Here is a 22,649-nt window from a genome sequence, read left to right as displayed (position 1 = left end):
CATGGAATCAAACCAAATGCCCATTAATGATAGACTAGATAAAAGAAATGTGGTATACGTATACTGTGGAATACTATGCTGCCATAAAAAATGAGATCATATCCTTTGCAGGGACATGGATGGAGCTAGAAGTCATTATCCTCAGCAAACTAACACAGGAACAGAAAACCAAATACCACATGTTCTCACTTACAAGTGGGAGCTGAACAATGAGAACACATGGATACAGGTGGGGAACAAAACACACTCGGGCCTGTGGGCGGTGAGGCGGGGAGAGGGAGAGCATCAGAATAAATAGGTAATGTATGCTGGGCTTAATACCTAGGTGATGGGTTGATAGGTGCAGCAAACTACCATGGCACACATTTACCTATGTAACAAACCTGCACGTCCTGTACATGTATCCCAGAACTTAAAATGTTTTTTTCTCTAATCAAACGCTAAGTTCTTTCATGTCATTATTAACACTTTGTGAACATTTCATCTAATAGGTGCACCATACCCATTACTGCTTAATATTTTGGTTGGATCAGATTACTCACTATTATAAATAAATTACTCACTATTATAAATAAAACTGCAAAGAACATCTTGGAATAATTTAATTTTTAAAAAATGTTTTTAAAAATATTTAAAATTATCTCCTTAGATATACTCCAAAGGATGGAATTAGTCAAAAGACATGAATACTTTAAGACACTGCACCGAGTTTGAAGGAAAAAAGGTATTAACTTAACAATAAAGCATGTATGTCTGACTTTAGTCTCTGGATTGGGAAGTAAACAGCAGAATCCCAGAATGTTAGAAATGGAAATAAAGTAAGAGGTGTTTTAATTCAACTCCTTCATTTTACTATGAGAAAATGGGGCTTAAAAGAGGTTGATTTTTTATTATAATCACTTAATTAGTTTGGGCAGGTAGTAGCAGATACACAACTTAGTTGCAGGTTTCCTGACTTCCAGTCCAGTGCTTCTAATGAACACTGAAATCTTCAGGACTGAGTGGGAAGAGGAGATAATGTCAAACAAATATTAAAACATAAACTCTCATCATCATGCAATATACCCAGGTAACAGACCTGCTCAGGTACCCCCTACATCTAAAACAAAAGTTAAAATTATAAAAAACAAAAAGCACCCCCAAACTCTACATAAACTATGTGGCATCTCAGTTTCAGCTCCAATGTAATATGCTTAATTCAAACAAGCCCCTTGTCTTTTGATTCCTTCATACAATAAACATAAGCAAAATAGATGTCAACTCTCAGTTGGAAGAAGATCCCTAAGTATTGTGATATTTGGAAATACCAATAAAAATAAATTATCAATCATGTTATAATTCCACTAGAAAGAAATTTAGAAAGTTTAACAGTTAATTAACTTCTAAAATAATGAATTTTCATGTGAAGCATTCATCATGCATAGCCAACTGATAATCTAGTGACACTATCTGGTGTTCCCTTTTGCCTTCTGTCTAAACATGGAAAAAGGAGGCCTATCTAGCTTCACTTCTAGTACTTATAATTCCATCAGAAGAATTACTCTCACAAAGACACCAAATAGTTTATGTAAGTTTTATAAGGAAATTGTAGATTATTTTCTAATTAATATAATTAAAACCAACCAACACTTAAAAAACCTATAAGCCACTTTTCTACCATGCAGAACTTGTTCATAATTGACATTAAAAATATTTATATAACCTAAAGTCTTCTAGCTTATAATTTGTAATAAGTATTTTCAAACTTTAATGGACTAGGGAAAAATACATTTTTACAAAGATAATAGAATTTGCCAATTTTGTAAAATGATTTTATATGTCTTAAAAAATCATTCACATTGTAAGAGTGAGACTAGATGACTGAGGAAAAAGGGCTGTTTGGTTTCTCATTAATCACGTCCATCTACACTGTTAATATTCATTTCTTCTTCTCTCCTCTCCTCATTTTATATGGGCTCAAACATTCTTCTACACATTGTCAAATTGTTTATTACCATTTATTTCATTGTTAGAAGTTACACGGTCCGTCTGCTGCTAAAGCATCCCTGCATGTGTGAAGATTGTGTTATAGAAGAAGCCCTGATGTGGCTGCAGGGGCTTTAGAGGAGCAACCAGGAGGTGGAGCACAGGGTTCTAACTGCTAGAGAATGGGTGAAAAAAGAGGAACTTTCCATCAATCTTCAGTAGTCAGTCCTTAAATGGCACTGCCAATTGTACTATTGTTTAAAAAGAAATGAGACAAAACCCTAAAAACCTAAAATTAGAAGAAAAACACAGAATGATTTTAGAGTTGGAGGCAGGAAACCTGAACCTGAGCCCTAGCTTTTAGACTTCCTGGCTGGTTGCTCACTTTTTCTGCCTTGATTTTTCTTCCTTGTGCTTCCAAGGACAAATACAAATTAAAAACAGGTGGCTTAATTCTCCCTATTGAAAATAAAGAAAGAGATTTCCCTCCCTTCCTTTTGATTTGGGGATTTACTTTAGAAAACTGTGAATTGCAATTACTTCATCTTCTTTTTTAAATACATATGAATCCACTTGAAGACTAGATTGGCATTTTGTCAGCTTTGTGACCTGGGAATGTCTTTCTCAAGGACCTGGGGAGGCAGAGTGGGGGCAGGAGGCTTATTCCAAATTGCAGAACTACCTCCTTTCATGAGAATATGAAAAGTTTGTTTTTCTTTTGCATAAAGTCAATTACCTAACATAAATAAATGGTCACCCCAATTACCAGAAACAGTTAGAATGAAGGATCTATGACAAATGGTGCTGTCAATCCTCTTACTTGAGGACTACTTGTTGATTATATTGAAAATATGTATGTAATAGGTTGCATGTGTTTAGCTACATAAAAAGGTAAGATCTCTTTCTGTCTTCAGTCTCTTAGGTTGCCTGTGATGTGCACCACATTTTGGCTTAATGTTTATTCGATAATACAAGCTTTTTCTTTCTCTATTAGCTTTGTGGAGAGGATTTCTGACTTGGGAAAATACTTGTTTTAATTCATTTCCCCAACAGTATGATGAGAGAGTAACACTGTAACATTAAAAATTTTTAGTCTTTAATTTGATTCATTTAGAGATAAATCTTTAGAGACATTTCAATTTCTTTCATGCTACCCTCCATACAGTAATATGGAAGGAAAAACATATCCTGGAATCTTGAATACAGGGATAGATTGAGAAGGAGAAGGTGATATGGTGAGCGCAGAGGATAGATTGAGAAGGAGAAGGTCATATGGTGAGCACAAAGGGAATGAGATAACACTTCAAAATTAAAACAAACAATGGACTTACAAATTTATCACAGGTTGGACGCTCAAGACCCTACATTCTCTACTAAGGACTGTCCTAAAACAAGAAACAGGTCACTGGATAGAAAGACAATGAACAATACCCATAAAATAATGAAAACAAATGAAATCAACACTGACAATGAAGATACTTCAACTTACAAGCAAGCAAGGGCATTGCCCTTTGCAAGATAAAACCCACAAAGCATCTTCATCCCAGGCAGGGAGCACTTGCGCAATGACCCAGCATATGAGATGCACACGTTCCTGCTAAGCTCCAGTAGGGACTAGTGCTGTTGTTGGTGCTCTAACTGCAATACCCCACAGTGAGATGCCAGGAGAATATAGCATAAAAGACCATAACGTGAGTCCTGCTGATGAAGAGATCTTAGCTTCAGCACAGAACCATGCTTTTATATATAAAAGAAAGCAACAATTTCATGACAGGCTACAGTTTCCAAGGTGTAGTAAAACCAACAATTAGAAAGAATCAGTTGCCTGTCTTCATTGGCACCTGCCAACTGTAAGAATGATGTGAAATTTCAGCCCTTTCTATCCCATTCTTGGCTTACTATTCCTTTTCCACTTCTCCCTACCTCAAAGAAAGAGGAGTCTTAAGTAGCAGCTCAAGTGGTCACTGTTACAGGTTCTAGACATTCAAGCATTGTCTTTTTCTTCTAGACTTAGAAGCTGAGTGGATAAGCCAAGCAAGGGGTCAGCCCACTTTTCCTTTCTATCTCCTCCAAGTATGCAGCTGTGTGGTAATTTGAAGGCCTGGTCTGTAGATCTAGCTACATGGAACACTACTCCTAGAATTTTATAGGATGATAAATTTGTCACAGTATAGTAAACTGCCTTGGGAGAAGCAGAAAGGAAAGGAATATCGTGTGATTTGTTCTACTACAGTTTATCCTTGGCTTTTATTGAGTTCATAAGAAAAATGGCATCAGCTTTAAAACCTGTGTGTGTGTGTGTGTGTGTGTGTGTGCACACATGCGTGCACATATTGTCTAAATGCTACTCAAGGTGGTACCTGCTATGCTGTTTAGATGACTTCCTATGAAGGCCTATATAATAAGTTTACATCAGAAAACAGAGTTAGGAAAACATAGTTTCTTCTCACACATATTCAAGTATTTTCTTTTACTACGTGGTTACATAGATTATTTTGCTCCTGTTTTCACCTTGACTACCATGAATCACATGGCTAAGTTTGTTGTGCTCATGTAATACTTTGTGATTGCATAAGTTTTATTAGTATAATTAAACTTTTGCTTGATTTGCTTGATCCTACCTGCCCACCTCCCTCAATTCCCACTGAATTATTGACTCTTGCTACTTTTCTCCTTTTAAAATTGGTTGCATGGTTTTACTTCCTTTGATTTTTATCATAAACTATGTCAAACCAAACAAATAGTAATGTAGTCTTTCAAATAACCTGAAGACTAGCAACATAAACCACAAAGGTCTTAGAGATGGATTCTCTGCATTAAGTTCTCCCTCTACCTCTACCCTATTCTTTCTATATGCCAGAAGATATTAATGGATATTCATGCATTAAAAACATAACAGAAAACTGCAAATAGGCCATTCTTTAGCCTAGCAGAGAGAATTGCCCGCAGCAGAACTATTTAATGGGTATTGTCAGCACTTTTTTGAACATTTTAAATAAAAGGTCTATAAGTTATATTTGCTTAGTGTTAAAATGTGAGGAACATACTATAAGTAAAATAATCTTTTAAAAAATTTTATTTTTAAAGAAGTTATAGAAAACATTAACCTGTTTAGTTGACTGTGTGAGATTTAGCAACATCATCATAGCTAAAAACATATAAAATAACCTTTCAAAGCTGGACGCAGTGGCTCACACCTGTAATCCCAGCACTTTGGGAGGCTGAGGCGGGCAGATTGCTTAAGCTTGGGAGTTTGAGACCAGCCTGGGCAACATGGTGAAATCCTGTCTCTACTAAAAATACAAAAAAGAATTAGACAGGTATGGTGGCACACACCTGTAGTCCCAGCTACTCAGGAGACTGAGGTGGGAAGATCACTCGAACCTGGGAGGTGGAGGTTGCAGTGAGCTGAGATCACGCCCACTGCTCTCCAGCCTGGGTGATGAAGCGAGACCCTGTCTTAAAAAACAAACAAACAAACAAAAAACAAGAAAAACCTCCTAAAATACTTTATCATAGATGTTTTCTTTGAATAATCATAATGATGAGGATAACTAAAATTTGTAGAGTATCTCTAATAGTTGCAGGCTCCTTAAATACATTACCTTTTAGGAAATTTTATATCTTCCTTTATGCAGCCCAAAAAGCTGAGGAACAAAAGATCAAATTCAAAGCACTGATAATGCTCAGGTTATTTTAGGAGGTATGTCTAACATTTTTCCCACCAAGCAAACTGAACAAGCACACATAAAACATTTGCACAAATTTAAACAATCAATAAAGTGAATGTTTGACACCTTTTCTAGAACAAAAGCATTTCAACATTCATTTGTGGAGATTTCTGAATTAGAGAACTCTCCCTCAATTACCCAGATGTATGGATATTCAGGTTTGAGTTTTAGAAATATACACTGTTTTTGGTATTTTCTCTTGTGGATCTTGATAATCATACATTAGTAATTTGGTTGCACAGGAAAGATGGGATCCTGAGCAGAAAGAGACTGCAATTGCTATGTAGACCTAAGCAATAACATACATTCAAAGTAAACCAGGGAGGCAGGTCAGTGTTTGGGCTTGTGTCAGTTTCAGAAGGACAGGATGTATTAATATGGTGGGTAGGAGAAAATATTTCCCTCTCCTCCTCACACTGTAGTTTGAGTGGAACCATCTGGCTGGGTAGGTGAAATGGAAGGAAGCCTTTGCCAGTGCAAAGGGAGATAATGATAATGGAAATATTAAGCTTCTGAAAGGGAATGTGTGTTATCCTTGATGTTATAAAAGGAGACAGAAAATGAATAAAGTGATCAATAGCTAATTGGTAAACATTTCTCAGCAAACAGTACAAGTCAATGAAGTGAAGATGACCAGGATGTTTTTCCTTCATACTGATTTTTGCTATTTAGCATTAGCTGAAATTAGCTTACATTACTTTCATTTCTACTTTCAAGGTTCTAGGGAACATTTTAGGTGATTCAAGGGTCCCTTTTCCCATGATGTGCTAGAGCCCCCATGAAGGATGAAAACAAAACTCACGTAGGTCCAGTGGTGAATGAATCACCGCAGATATTTTGCTGCAGTCACCTTACTTGGTCTGTGCTCTGAAAGTTATTTTTTATCATTGGAGTTACTGTAATATAACCCACATTCATGGTGACCACCACCAATTGTGATGATCTTAAAATGGTGGCTGTAACTGTAGGTTATCTTCTGACAATCTTAAAGACTCTTGAAATGACTTGTGACAATCTTGATTCTCATGGTCATCTGGGTGGGATGGGAAGGTTGCTACAAGAGGCATTTGTATGATAGCCAAAAGCAATATTTGGCAATAGTACCAGATGATTGATTTTTACAGAATCAATGGGATGAAACTACATATACTACATGTCTTACTGAGTTGAGTTCCCTGCAAGTAGAAGGGAGTCACCTCTAGGTGAATAAAAATCCATTCTTGTTCATCTCTTATAAATAGTGTCTTTGTTCTCTGATATTTTTTGTTAGCTTTCCATCAAAGAGGAAAGGTCTGTCTACTTTACAAATAGAAGTAAAACCATCATACAATTATTCTCATTTAGCAATTATTGAGCATTAATTGAAAGTTGGCATGCTGGAAAACTCACTTCCTGGGGGAGAATTATTATTTTAGAGTGCCACAGATATTGTGTAATGTACATAACGTATTTGAAGCAGCAATTTATTAAAAGTTACAATGTTTTCCCTAGAGAATGGATTAGCTATTCACCATTAGGACCAGGTCCAATATTTATGAAATGTTCACAAATGATTAATTATGTTTCATTTACAAATAGACTCTAATGGGAGACATTTTTATTGCAAGTGCTATTTTAATGGATTGTCTGTCTTTATGAATTCATGTCCAAGACTGAAATAATTCCTTTTTGCTCCCTTTCCTCGATCTTACACCTGAGCCTGCCATTGCTTATCATGTGTTTCCTATTTCTTCTATTCAGCTCATGTGATCATTCCCTCAGTAGCCTGAACTAGAAAACCCTGGACATATTTGTGACTCTCTCTCCTCACACCCCATTTCCAATCAGTCACCATGTTTAAGTGGTTCCTTGTTGCCTACAGAATAAAAGTCAGCTCTCCTTAACCTGATATATAGATATATTCACAGCCTGGGCACCATAATGTCCCAGTTTTCCATTCCCCACAAGGTAGACTATCCTAGCTCCTACTATGAGATGCCCTTCCCTCTCTCTTTCCCTTCAAAAGCCAGCTCAAGTGTTGTCTTCTTCCTTTAACTTTCCAGATGTTTTTACTCCCTGCTCCCTAGGCAGAATCAGTAACTTCCTCATTTATTCTCTTACAGAAGTGTATGCATACTTCTCAGTTGTCTTTATTCATCTGTGCATCTAACTTATGCATAAGACTGTAAGCTTTTTGAAGTCTCACTGTTTTATTTTCTATGTATACCATGTTTACTTAGCACATAATAAGGCCTTATTGAAGGTTGTTTGGCTGAGTTGAAAATCCTATTAAAAGAAGAAACAAATCAAAGTTATGCCTCAGTGGATATTTCATGTGAATACCACTTTGTGATTGGTATTGGAGATAAAGTGGATGTACTTGAAGAAGAAAGTCTGGCGGCAGTTCACTTAGTGGTCCAAATAGAATAGTTATAGAGACATAGCAGTTTAGAGCAGGAAGGTAAATCAGAGACTACCTTCATACAAATAACTTACTTTCACTACATTATGCTCTCTCTTCACCCTGCTCTTGCCATTTTCTATGCTAGTTTCCTAGAAAAGCACTATTACAGTCCCTAGACCACAGTAGATACACACTAAATATATCTTGTATAAGTGAATGAATGAATGACCGAGTAAAAAGAGTCCCCCTCTTGCATTTTACAGATAAGAAAACAGACTCAGAAGCCGGGCGCGGTGGCTCACGCCTGTAATCCCAGCGCTTTGGGAGGCCGAAGTGGGCGGATCACGAGGTCAGGAGATCGAGACTATCCTGGCTAACACGGTGAAATGCTGCCTCTACTAAAAGTACAAAAAATTAGCCAGGTGTGGTGGCCGGCACCTGTACTCCCAGCTACTCGGGAGGCTGAGGCAGGGGTATGGCATGAACCTGGAAGGCGGAGCTTGCACTGAGCTGAGATCACGACACTGCACTCCAGCCTGAGCGACCGATTGAGACTCTGTCTCAAAAACAAAATAAAACAAAACAAAACAAAACACAGACTCAGAGATGCAAAGAACAGGAAAGCAAAAACCATCCCTTTTCCAAGCCGCCACCATATTCTCTACATTGAACTAAATGCTTTTACCTCATTTATGCAACTCTATCCTCTCAGGAAAATTATACAACTACTATGTTACAAAAAGAACTTACTTACTTGAAGCTTAAAACCTGTGCCCTATGATCACACAAATAGGTGGTATATCTGTTTTTCTTATGTAGTGTTTATTGTATAGTATTTCCTCTGCCCCTTGCTGGCATGGTATTCATGGACAGTAATAGTATTGATGATTGCTTTGATGCTCAGAAAATCTCTACTTTCCCTATCTGTGTTGTTTAGATGGTAGCAAGCGACTAAATACAGGGAGCTATAATCTAGTGGTAAGAATACTAGACGTGAAGGCTGAAAACAAGAGCGCATTTCCTAATCCTGTGATCTTGTCTTGAACAAACCCTTTATTGTCTTGGAAACTCAGGTTTCTCGTTTATACAGCATAGTATATACTACCAATTTTGTAGAGTTATCTGATGAACAGATGAATGACTATGAAAACATAGTTTGTCCACATAAAATTAAGGTAATTTTTTTCTTAAGCTTACGTGAGAATGAGAAAATGTGTATAAAAGGGCTTCCTCAGCTATACATTCACGTTTTTGTATCCCCTTTATTACTGTTTTGCAATTTCAGTGTACAGCCTTAATTTGTGTAAACAGATAAAAGGAGGATAAATAAGCACTTCCTCACTAATGCGGCTTGTATGCAATATAGCATATTTAAATGAAATTCTGCTTCTAGTTCTTTTGAACACAATTGAATATAACAGTAATAGAGAAATAACAGTGAAAATGACATTCATGTCATGAGCTTCCATTCTCATAAGAAAATCAAAACAATCCAAGAAAAGAGAAAATACGAAAATTAATATCATTGCACAGACAGTAGCAACTCTTTGATGATAAAAAAAATAGCCATTGGCAGCTTGTTTTAGCAGTAACTGAAAATAAGACTTTTCAAATGTTCTGCATTAGCTGCAGCTCTAATGTATACATTTACAAATGAATCTGATAAAAATTTCTCGGTTTTATAAATCATCTCCTTTACCTCAAACAAGGTACAGAATGTGTCATTTGCTTCTTGTTGATAACATCATCTCTGCTCTTTAATGTCAATATTACCCCATGACCCACTATCAACATTTGTTATACTCTATTGCTTTCCATTTTTAAGAAAATGTTTTATTAAAACAAAAACAACCAAAATAAGAGAAATTATGATGTATTTTTCAGTATAGATTTAAAAATCTCTGAATACCATACAGTAGAGAGCCCTGGGGTACTAGGCATGACTAGGACCTCAGAAGTGATCTAGTTCTGACCCTCATCTTAGAGTTCAAAAAATGAGGCTATAAGTGGCTGAAAAGAAGATATGCTAGTTTTCAGAGAACAAAAACAAGGAAAGTGCTCCAGGCTATTTTTGAGCACTCTTCTTACTATACTAAATCAGAAAATAATCAATTTTAACACATATAACTTAATTCTCCTTTATCCAAATGATATCAGAGAAAAAGGAAGCCTTGCTCAACACTTTTATGTTAACTCTTCCGATGCAGATACTGATGGACTGATGATATGTATCTGGGAGAAAACCAAATAAATAGGATGATAGGAGATCTCAATAGCCTGGAACAATTGGCTATATCTAACAAAAGAGAATTAAACAGCAATAGACACAAAGTCAGCACTTACAGTACAAAAACTAATGGCAAAAGCACATGAAGTGGGACATATGGTTTAACAGCAGAACATAATTTTTTCAGAAGTGGCTGTTCTTAAAGAACTGAAAGTTATATAAGTTTACTCTTGTACTCTTCCCCAAAATCAACTCAATTCTACTTAACATAATAGAAGTATATACACAACAACAAAGGTGCTAAATCTCTTCACCTGGATTCTCCGCATAGATATAGACACTGACAAATTGGGGCACGTAGAGAGGAAAGACCAGAGTGTTAAGTGACTCAGACCCAAGCACTTCAGGAAAGGTTAAAGGAATTGGATCTGTCTCTCTGGAGAAGAGAAGGACTATATTTGTTGTCTGGGAAAAATGGTCATGAGAGAAACATATACTTTGTAATAAAGAAGGCTGACTGATTGAGTGGAATTTAAGGTACAGAGGGCATGAGTTTGAGTATTGGTGCCATTGTTAACCAGTGGTGTGACTTTGAAAAAATCACTAAGAAACTGCATCTCAGGTTCCTGAGCTGCATTATGAGAACAGGAATATCTACATTGCAAGAGTCTTGTGAAAATTAAATTAAACAACATATGTAAAATAGCTATAAACATGGCATGCAGTTAATAGTCAACCAAGGGCTGGGCGTGGTGGCTCATGCCTGTAATCCCAGCACTTTGGGAGGCTGAGACAGGCAGATCACCTGAGGTCAGAAGTTTGAGATCAACCTGGCCAACATGGTGAAACCGTATCTCTACTAAAAATAATAATAATAATGATAGCTGGGTGTGCTGGTGGGCACCTGCAATCCCAGCTTCTCGGGAGGCTGAGGCAGGAGAATCACTTGAACCTAGGAGGCAGAAGTTGCAATGAGCTGAGATTGTGCCACTGCACTCCAGCCTGGGCAACAGAGAGAGACTCCATCTCAAAAAATAAAATAAAATAAAAAAAGTTAACCAACATTGGCCTTTCCACCTACTTGTCAGGTAGAGTCATTAGTGATTTTTATTAGATAAGTATCTTGTAGAAGGGTTGTATAAGCAGATATGAGAAGGTTAGGCATCTGAGATCCTTGCCAATGCAGCAAGATATATTTATATGTTGACCAACATTTGTTGTACTTTATTCCAATAAGGATTATTATTTTAAATAGTGGATGCCTTACAAGTTATATTGCCTTATAAGGCTGCAAGAAAATTTCACTAATATATAGAGTAAAACAGTGCTTATCTACTTACCTGTAAAGTGCAGAAAGGGGCCTCTTGTTTCCAGGTTTTGGTCTGTATGGTTTGGGCTCTCCTGCCATGTTGATATCTGAAAGCATAAAATAAAACAGCACTGATTAAGAAAATATGAAACCATTTGAGAAAAGTAAATCATGAACTTTTATGTTTCTTTTTACTATTTGTTTATGCAAACATTGTACACCATTGATTCATTCAACATATATTTATTGAGCATTTACTCTATGTCAGGCACTGTTTGGGATATGTCATGCACAAAACAGATTATATCTCTGCCCTTGTGGAACTTACATTTTACTGGGGGAAGACAGTGAGAAACAAACATAATAAATAAAAACTATATACCATATTAGAAAACAATGAGTACTATAAACAATCAAAATGTTGAGCAAAGTGAGGAGAATAAAAAATGCTTTTCTTTTTTCCCTAAAAGACAGGGTTTTGCTCTGTCGCCCAGGCTGGAGTGCAGTGGGGAAATCGTTGCTCACTGTAACCTTGAACTCCTGGTCTCAAACAATCCTCCTTCCTCTGCCTCTGAAGTAGCTAGGACTACAGGCATGTGCCACTATGCCTGGCTAATTTTTAAAATTTTCTGTAGAAATGAGGTCTGGCTAGGAGGCCCAGGCTGTCTCAAACTTCTGGCCTCAAGCAATTCTCCTGCCTCAGCCTCCCGAAGTGTTGGGATTATAGGCGTGAGCCGCTGTGACTGGCCAGAAATGCTTCATGAAACAAAAAGAGAATGAAATGTTCTTCTGATTTTCATTTTTCGCTAAGAATTTTTCAGTATGCATAAACATTTGTATGAAATAGAGTTCTGTTCATAGGAGGACTTATTAAATTTCCTATGATATATTTTCCATTTATATAGAAAAGGAAGCTAGAAGGACTTGATCATAAATCATACCAGGTTTACTAAAGGAACAACAAAATGCACTCAGCAACTGGAATACATAGTTATTGAATTCCAAGGTTGTCAAAAGGAGAAGAGAGCACATACTTTGCCTTCATAAACTGAAAATATTATTGTCTCTGGGATAGACAAAAAGAGGTTTAAGTATGTGAAAAAACAGTCTATGCATACAACTGACCAACCTCAATCTTAAAGAAATATGTAAAACTGTTAAGAAATTGGAAAGTTGGGAGGAGAAGGTTTGGAAAGTAATATAAATAACTAGATTGAACAAAATTAAAATTTCCAAATGATGATAGAAAGGGAAATCTAAAGGAGATGTGCTTCAAGAAATGAGGGATATTATTTTGACAGAAAGGAAAGGGAAAACTTCTATTTCTTGCACAGTGGACTAAATACACTGAGCTATCCACCACTGAAAACAACCAAAAATTCTGGATAAAATATAAATGTATCCTTTTAAAGAATGCAACATAAAACTAGCAAGACAGTAAGGGATTTGAAGAACATTCCACCTGAGTGGAAACAGGAAATCAAATGGAAAAAGAACACTGCACCTGGCTTGTTCCTTAAAGATACTTGTTGACGCCAGAACATGAGTTTTAGTTTTTACATCCTTGTGGTTCAGCGGGCACAGGTCACTATGCCCAGGTTAAAGAATGTGAGACATAAAATCATCTGATTCAACATAGGTGACAAATATGTGACAAAAGCCTTGGCAACTAGGAAAAGAAAAATTCCTTACTTAATAAAGAAGATTTACAAAAATCTATATTAAACATTATACCTAATGCTTCAAGAAATGATGTCTAGTGAGACATTGGGCACATTTGCTTTAAGATCAGATAATTTAAAAGGACACCCACTATATTAAACTTTATATAATATTGTACTAGAGGTCCTAGTCAGTGCAGTAAGACAGGAAAGCAATTTTAGAAATGAGAGAGAAGAAATAAAACTGTCACTAATTGCTAATGATATGTGGGTTCATGTAAAAAATTGTAAAGCATCCACAGATTATTACAATTAATAAGAGAGCTTAATAAGTTTATTGAATGCAAAGCCAGTATACAAAATTCAATTGTATAGCTCTATACAACAATCATATGTATAAAATACAGTCTAAAGTATATTATTTACATACTATAAAAGACAAAGTTTTAAGGGGTAATCTATTCCAACACTTGAAAGACCTTAATGAAAAAATTATAAAACTGTATTGAAAAATTTTAGTTACCTTATATAAACAGAAAAATTAGAAGACTCAATATAATAAATATGTCAGTTATCTTCAAGATAATTATGAATTCCATGTAATTCCAATAAAATCCCCAATATTTTTTATGTATATGCCTGAAGCTTGACAAGCTGATTCTGAATTTGTACAGTAGAACAAAAGCCAAACATAGCCATGATACACTTGGAAAAAAGGTATGAAGTTGGTAAAGTTGCCTTATCAATATTTATTTTAAAGCTGTGGTAATTAAGGCTGTAGTAATGGTAAAGAGATAGGAAAGGGACCAATGAACATGAAATACACACACGTATATATGACAAAACTGTACATGCATACAATTGACATATATAAACACATAGAGCCGACATAGCAGATCAGTGAGGGAAAGACTGATTCTTAAATAAATAATGCTGGAATGATTGGTTATCCACAAGGACAAATATGAAATTGAACATCTACCTACACCATACCAAAAAAATCAATTACTATTGCCTAAATATGAAAGAAAAAAATATAAAATGTTTAGAAAGCAATAAAATAGAACATCTTTTTGAGCTAAGAATATGGGAGGATAATCTTAAACCAGACATAAAAAATCGCTAACCTTAAAATACAAAATTGATAAATTCTGCTTCATTAAAATTAAGAATTTCTGGTCATAAAAAGCCACATAAAGACAGCGAAAAGAACCATAAATTTGACAAAGGATTTGTTTTTTGAATATATAGGAAACTCATGCATATCATAGTAAAGAGAGTCGAAACATCAAACAGAAAATTAATAAAAAGCCTAGTAAAAGCACTTTACACAAGGGAAAACATGAGTGGTGAATAAACACATGAAAAAATGCTCAACCTCATTAGTAGTGAGAAATGCAAGTTAAAACATCATGAGATACAAAAAAAACCCATTGAATTTACATTTTACAAAGCCTGGTAATATCAAATGCTGGCATTTATGAGCAAATAGAATTTGTGTAGAATGCAGATATAAATGTACATGGTAAAAACTATTTTGAAAAATAATTCATCAGTTTCTAATAAACTTAAAATGTTCAAACTCTGTGATCCAGGAAGTACACACTTAAAAAACCTTTTACACATGTGTACCATATGATATATACAAGTGTGTTCATTGTAGTACATTGGAATTGAAAAGATTCCTGGAAAAAACACAAATACCCATTGTATTTTTAATAGGATAAACAAATGGTAGCATATTTACCAAAAGGAATACTATACAACAGTAGAGAAATGACAGAGACAGAGAGAGAGAGAAAAAATGAATTAGGGCCATAGGAAATATTGAAATATTGATAACCTCAGAAACCTAACACTGAACAAAAATAATGCCCTGGAAAAATACTGACAGTATGAATTCTTTCATGTAAATTTAATTGCAAAATTGAATGATATATTGTATAAAAATAAAAATACATGGGATAAAACTAGAAAAAAAAGCTTCTGCGCAGCAAAAGAAACAGCAGAGTAAACAGACAACCCACAGAGTGGGAGAAAATCTTCACAATTTATACATCTGTCAAAGGACTAAAATCAAGAATCTACAAAGAACTCAAACAAATTAGCAAGAAAAAAACAAATAATCACATCAAAAAGTGGGCTAAGCATATGAATAAACAATTCTCAAAAGAAGATATACAAACAGCCAACAAACATTTGAAAAAATGCTCAACATCACTAATGATCAGGGAAATGCAAATCAAAACCACAGTGCTATACCACCTTACCCCCACGAGAATGGCCATAATAAAAAAATCAAAAAATAATGAATGTTGGCATGAATCTGGTAAAAAGGGAACACTTCTACACTGGTGGGGGAATGTAAACTAGTACAACCCTACGGAAAACAGTGTGGTAATTCCTTAAGAAACTAAAAGTAGAACTACCATTTGATCCAGCAGCCCCACTACTGGGTATCTACCCAGAGGAAAAGAAGTCATTATATGAAAAAGATACTTGCACGTGCATATTTATAGCAGCACAATTCACAATTGCAAAAATATGGAACGAGCCCAAAGGCCCATCAGTCAACAAGTGAATAAAGAAATTATGGTGTGTGTGTGTGTATATATATATATATATATATATATATATATATATATATATATATATATATATGATGGACTACTACTCAGCCATAAAAAGGAACAAATTACTGCTATTTGCAGCAATCTGGATGGAACTGGAGGCTGTTATTCTAAGTAAAGCAAAACAGGAATAGAAAACCAAACATCGTATGTTCTCACTCATAAGTGGGAGCTAAGCTATGGGGATATGAAGGCATAAGAATGATACAATGGACTTTGGGGACTCGGGGGAAAAGGCGGGAGGGGGTGAAGGGTAAAAGACTACAAATTGGGTTTAGTGTATACTGCTAGGGTGATGGGTGCATCAGATTCTCTCAAATCACCACCAAAGAACTTATGTAACCAAATACCACCTGTTTGCCAAAACCTATGGAAATAAACATTTTTCTAAAAAAAGAAGGCAGAGATAAACAAGGAATTCAGGATGAAGTTTACCTCTAAAGGAGTAGAAAAAGTGTGGGACTTGGAAACGACACCCAGAAGACATTAAAGTTAATAGTAAGGTAGTATTTCTTAAATTGGGTGGTAAGAGCATGGCTGTAAATTATAGCATTATTCCTCATAACTTACTTATTTTATTCTGTATGTAATTTATAACTAATAAGGAATTTAAGAAAATAGGAATGAAAATTGTAAATTATGTGTTGATAAATATTCACATCAGAGAAAATAGGGTTTTTTTGTTTGTTTGTTTTTGTTTTTCTCTGAGACAGAGTCTCACTCTGTCGCCCATGGCTCACTGCAAATTCTGCCTCCTGGGTTCAAGTGATTCTCCTGCCTCAGCCTCCCAAGTAGCTGGAATTGCAGTCACCTGCCACCCTGCCCTACTAATTTTTGTATTTTTAGCAGAGACAGGGTTTCACCATGTTGGCCAGACTGGTCTCCAACTCCTGACCTCAAGTGATCCGCCAGCCTCGGCCTCCCAAAGTGCTGGGATTACAGAGGCGTGAGCCACCGTGCTGGGCCAGAGACATTAGGTTTTAGTGAACAAGTGGTTTTAGCAGATTGTGAGCTGGTATATTTAAGAAAAGAGAACATGTTGTGGGTGGATTATTGGGTGAGAGAAGATCATTAGAAACCCCATTAGAGCTCCAAAGCTGATTTGAGTGGGATGTAATTTAGGGTTCTGAGTAGAGGAAAGACCCAAGAATCACTCAGGAAAATAGTGTCTCTTGTATGACTTAGAATAAGGCACAGCCAAGAGCGAGGCTGTCTGAATCTTTTAGATGTGACACAGTTGTAACAAAAAAAGCATGTAAAATAAAAACAGATTTCTACAAGTTTTTTAAGCTCTGTAATGATGGTAGAGGGCACATGCCCATGAAAATATCATCAGACATCTTTTATATATTTCTAGCTTAGACTTAATGACACAAAATGAACATGTAAAATTATTCTCATCAATAAAGAGCTTGAGACTTAAGTTTATTGACAAAATATTGTAGCATTTCTCTTGTTCTTAAAAATAATACACTGTCAGTGATTCTGAAAACACACTTAGATTGACAGCATATTATACAATGAAAAACCTTTCATGAAATGTTGTTAAACTCAGTATTTCCACACATTAACCTCCTTTCAAAGGTATTAAAAAAGTGCCAAAGAAAATACTTTGCCACCTATATACAATGAAGTGTGTTCAAATGCAGATTTTTTTTTGGATGTATGGAAATTTATGCTTAAATACAGATGGTCGCCGAGTTATGACAGTTCGACTTAACGATTTTTGAGTTTTTAACGGTAGGAAAGCAATTTGCATTCTGTAGAAACTATACTTCTCTCGCTTTGCTGGGCAGTGGAAGTGAGCCATAGCTCCTAGTCAGCCACACACTTTCAATTTATAGCGTTTTGAACTTACCATGGGCTTATTGGGATGCAGCCCCATCCTAAGTGAAGGATATCTGTATGCATATTTACATATTCTGCAGTGCTATGTTGTTTATCATCTAAAACCTGGTTTTAGTAGACAGGGAGAAGGGTGAAAGGGGCAGAAAGTATTCCATGGAGGAGGGTACAGTGGGCAAAGAGCTCAGGTAATCATAGTGAACATAAGCTTTGCCAAGATTCGAACTTTATAAATTGAATTGTATTGAACTTTATAAATACAAGATTAATTGGGTATTCAGGACAATCCAGCTTCATTGGAAGCCAAGGCTTAGGTTCTCATGCCTCAAGAGCTGTTGGCCTTGAAGGGACCAGACACACAGTATGGCATCCTAGCAGTAACTCTGTGGTCACCAACAACAGAGAGGTCTCCTGAGGTTTTGTTCCCTGATTATCCTGGCACTGTGTAAGTTACTCACAAAGTAGAGTAAATGGAAGAATGACCAAGGTTCAATTTTCTACACTCTCATAAGCTAGGGGCTTTGTAGTAAAACATTGAGACACAAAAAGTAAGGTGTTATTTCTTTGTTTTCTGGATTTACAAACAGATTTATACAAAATATCAACGTTCAGAGCTCTTAAACTGTTCTCAAGAAATGATGTGGGTTTAATCACTCCCAATAAATGCTTTTGGCATATTTCAAAAAGCCTAGTTAAATTTGTAGTCATTGTGCAGAAGTACCTTTACAGATGCCTATATACCAGGCTGGTCCACATTATTATCTGGCTATTAGAATTATATTCTTCTGAGTGAGGATTGATAAAACCAAACAGGCACCATTTAGATGAATTCTTTTGATAAGGCTTACTTATGTTTGGGTGCACTACACATCACATCTGTGTGGAGGAGCTAGCTACCCTCACTCCATTCCAGCCGTAGGGATAAAGCAGAAGAGAACAAACCACAGGTTAAGAGAACTCTACCTGTGGCTAATTGATGCCCGGCACGCCCCCACTTGAAGGGAGAAGGGCCATTTGCATTTTGTCATGATTCTCTCTAAGCAGAGAATAGACCCATCTCATTCTGAAGTTTCAATATTTCAAGTTAGCATGAAAAAAGTATAAAAAAAGTAAAATTTGCTCCAAAATTATCCCTCTGATATTAAACCTCAGGTTCAAACAATTGAAAAATATCCTGTTGGGCTACTAACTGTATCTTTTCACAGTAAGTTAATTAAAAATGTATTAACTGCTCTCCAAAATTTAGCCAATTTTTGTTTCTTCTTTAATTTAAAACTGAATAAGCAATACCATGATGCCGTGACAGAAATAACTATAAACTTATGGAACTGAAAAAAGTCAATGAGCTGAACCTATTCTAACTTGAGGTAAATGAGATGAAGCAAATGGAGACGGGTGCTATTCCAAAGTGTCATCCACCAGAATACTAACCAGCCATGTAAATACATTTATTTGACCAATCTTTGTAAGCATACTATTAAAGGTGATCACAATGGCTTTCTATTATTTCATGCTTTTGACTCTTGGGAAGATACTTTCAATTCTGCACCCAAATAGATGTGACTCTCCCTCCTTGCACCTACTTTATTACACCATTTCCATGACACTGAGTATGGGTGCCCTTTGACTTTGGACTTCTAAAGGGCAGTCATAATTTCACTCAGTTTCTTATGCCCTTCAGCACCCCATGCACTGTTGTTTATGCAATAGATGCTCAATAAGTCTATTGTTAATTAAATTTATACAAACCAAAAGGCATAACTTTGGGCTCCAGTGAGTCTAACCAAACACATGTTGCCAACACATTTTATAAAATGGTGTTTATCAGAACAATGTTTTCGGAGTTTTTTTTTTTTTTTTTTTTTTTTGAGACAGTCTCACTCTGTCGCCAGGCTGGAGTGCAGTGGCGCGATCTCAGCTCACTGCAAACTCTGCCTCTCGGGTTCAAGCTATTCTCCTGCCACAGCCTCCCAAGTAGCTGGGATTACAGGCGTGTGCCACCATGCCTGGCTAATTTTATTTATTTATTTATTTATTTATTTATTTATTTATTTATTTATTTTAGTAGAGATGGGGTTTCACCGTGTTAGCCAGGATGGTCTTGATCTCCTGACCTCGTGATCCACCCACCTTGGCCTCCCAAAGTGCTAGGATTACAGGTGTGAGCCACCACGCCTGGCTGGGAGATGTTATTAGGTATCGTGAAACAAATTTATCACAGTAAAACTGTTAGTAAAAATGCTACATTATATCCTTTTCTTGGCTATTCACACTTAACAGATAAAACTGCAAAAAAAGATTCACTTGTATTTAACTCAAATGTTCTTACATATACATGAATTTAGGATATTTTGGACGATATATCTATTAGCATCCAGCAAATCAGAGCTCCTCTAGGATACTGCGTTATGAGATACCCTGACATGTTTAGGAAAATATTTTATATTTATTTATTTGCCATGGATTCAACTTGGAGTACCCTCATTTTAAAAGTTAAACGTAGTCTTTTAAATTAAATATAATTTACACTGCTACAATAAACTGACACTTGCAACTTACTCTACCACTAGCAATCCCTGCTGGCTCTGTCATTTTTCAGATATATTTAACTTTGATATGGAAATTGTATCTAATTTATAATAGGACACCCACACTATCAATAGTATCTTCTAAATGTGAATAAGTCTAAAAGAAACATTTTTCTGAAATAATTAGTTAAAAGACAAATCTTTATTCTTAGGTTTTTTTTTTTTTTTTTCCCTCACCCAGGTTTAAATAGAAGTCTAAATAATTCAGCCATGGCATGCAGACTGCCAGGAAAAGTCATTCTGTATCTTTTACTGTTCACATTTAGAAGACTTAGGGATTCATTACTGTTCCATTGAATAAAAATTCAGGAGATAAAGAAAACAGTCTGTTATGTTTGACAAGTGAACGGACATAACCATACATTACCCAAGTATAAGCACCATACCACCAAAAAGTGTTTTTGTAGTTATTATTAGTTGAGATACTCAGAACAACCCTGTGAAATAAGCACAGCAGGAGCCATTCTTCCCACTTCGTATATATAGATGTTTGAGATACTGAGAAATTAAATGGCTTTCTTATTTGTACTGTTAGTTCAGTTCACTATAACCACCTTTCCTATTGAGCAAAGCCCACGTGTCAAGCATTGAACCAGCAAAAGACGTGATACCCTACCCCAGCAGCAGACAGGACTGTCTGAGAGTTAGCAGCAGATTGAACTGCAGCTGCACCAGACTCCTAATCTAGAACCTTCCCCACTACCTCTCCTTGTTCTTCATAAGATTTTGAATGTCGCACCTTCTATGCCAATCAAACCCAGTTTGGCTGTGGAAAGCAGCCTGTAAAGCAATGCACTCTGCGTCCCAGGAGCTCTGGCATCACAGGGGAGGATGCATGATTAAAGGAGTGCTGTAGAGAGATCTGTCTGGCAGCAGAGGAGAAGAAAATTCAACTACCAACTGTGCTGCCTGCAATTTCCTGGCCAGGTGGGTTCACAGCCCTGTGGTTTACAAGAGCTACACAGCAGTGCTTTTACTCTAAGGAAACAAAACAAAACAAAAAAACCCACAAATGTACCAGAGTTGCAAAAGCAAGTACAGCCCACCCTGGGCTCTAAAATATGGACATTTGTAGCATTTTGAGCGAAAATCTGAGATTGGAGCCAATCTTCTACAAAAGTAAGTAGCTTTCTAATGTTGTTGTTTTTCCCTTCACAGCATCAAAGCTAGTTTTAACACTTGAAGCATGTCCTTAATAGTATGTTAAAATATTCAGTGTTATAAGAATGAAACTGTAGTCTAATTTTACTGGGCAGTCACTGAATTGTGACCACTTTAATGAGCCTTTGGACCTAGTTTCATAAATTAGTTCTGACACAGCACTATGGCACGTTGGCCTCTGGTTATTAGAATGCTAATGTAGAGATCACTGGTTGGCCAGATTCCCATTTGTTACCAGAAAATTCTCCATGCTCCCAGGCTGTGTCTGCAAGGGCAAATCAAAGTGGAAACTTGAACTTCTTACTAGTTATTTGGTAAGCTTGATCATTGTATGTTACTTATTTAGATTTAGACTGTTTTTTTCCCTAATAGAAACTGAAGTGAAAAAAAGCACATATATATTTGGATGCCCTTCTATATTTATTGTATATTTCATTCAAAGGTTATATTAGAAGAAAATTAAAATCTCAGGGAGCATTCATTTTCATTGATCAAATAATTAGTTGAACATACAACATATGCCCGGTGCCATGCTAAAGTTTGGGTAAACAAACATGAACATTTTTGTATGCTCAAGGATATCACAGAGAAAGGCAAACCTGCCGCTAACTATAGAAAATGTAACAGGCATCATAATAAAGATGTAGCCTTCACACTTTGGGAACATGGCAGTACACTGAGAACTATCAGTGAGACCACCCTCAGGGTTCATTCTTGGTATATGAGGTGGTTTCTTCCCAAGACACAGATTCTAATGTTAGACGTTTTATGGAACCACATCTACCAGGAAACTCGGCAAATGCCTCAGCTCTATCAGTTGAGTCGTAGAGATCTGTCTCTGTTCTTTTGTTTGTTTGTTCTATTAGCTAATTGTCAAAACACCTTTGATTTGCCTTGAAGCATAAGTGGCCATGAAACTTGACGAATCCTTGTGGCTTTGGTGCATGCTTCATCTATGTCTAGTCTAAAAATTTTAGCTGAGAACAGAAGCACGTTTCATACAGGATACAAAGCAAACACGAAATGATAATGCCGTTAATTAACAAGTTTGTATTTACTTAATTCCTAAAGCTTATAATTTGGATTTTAAAAAAAGTTATTTTGTGTCCTCTGTTATCTTGAATAAGTTTTCTGAAAAAATATTTTCTA

The 22,649-nt window shown here is 36.1% G+C and overlaps 1 protein-coding gene across 23 annotated transcripts in view; it reads right to left on the bottom strand.

Annotated features, from left to right (window-relative positions):
* RALYL (RALY RNA binding protein like) overlaps positions 1-22,649 on the bottom strand; it is a 730,691-nt gene that overhangs the window by 135,143 nt on the left and 572,899 nt on the right. For all 23 annotated transcript variants that reach the window (XM_057303038.1, XM_055116694.3, XM_055116691.3 and 20 more), the window contains one exon: positions 11,647-11,722. In XM_057303038.1, coding sequence (XP_057159021.1) covers positions 11,647-11,722 — 76 coding nt within the window. The remainder of the gene's footprint in view (positions 1-11,646; positions 11,723-22,649) is intronic.

The sequence above is a fragment of the Pan paniscus genome, chromosome 7, assembly GCF_029289425.2.
Source record: "Pan paniscus chromosome 7, NHGRI_mPanPan1-v2.0_pri, whole genome shotgun sequence".
In the NCBI taxonomy this organism is placed as follows: Eukaryota; Metazoa; Chordata; class Mammalia; order Primates; family Hominidae; genus Pan; species Pan paniscus.
Note: the sequence above shows the minus strand (reverse complement) of the source record. Positions and strands in the feature narration are given on the sequence as shown.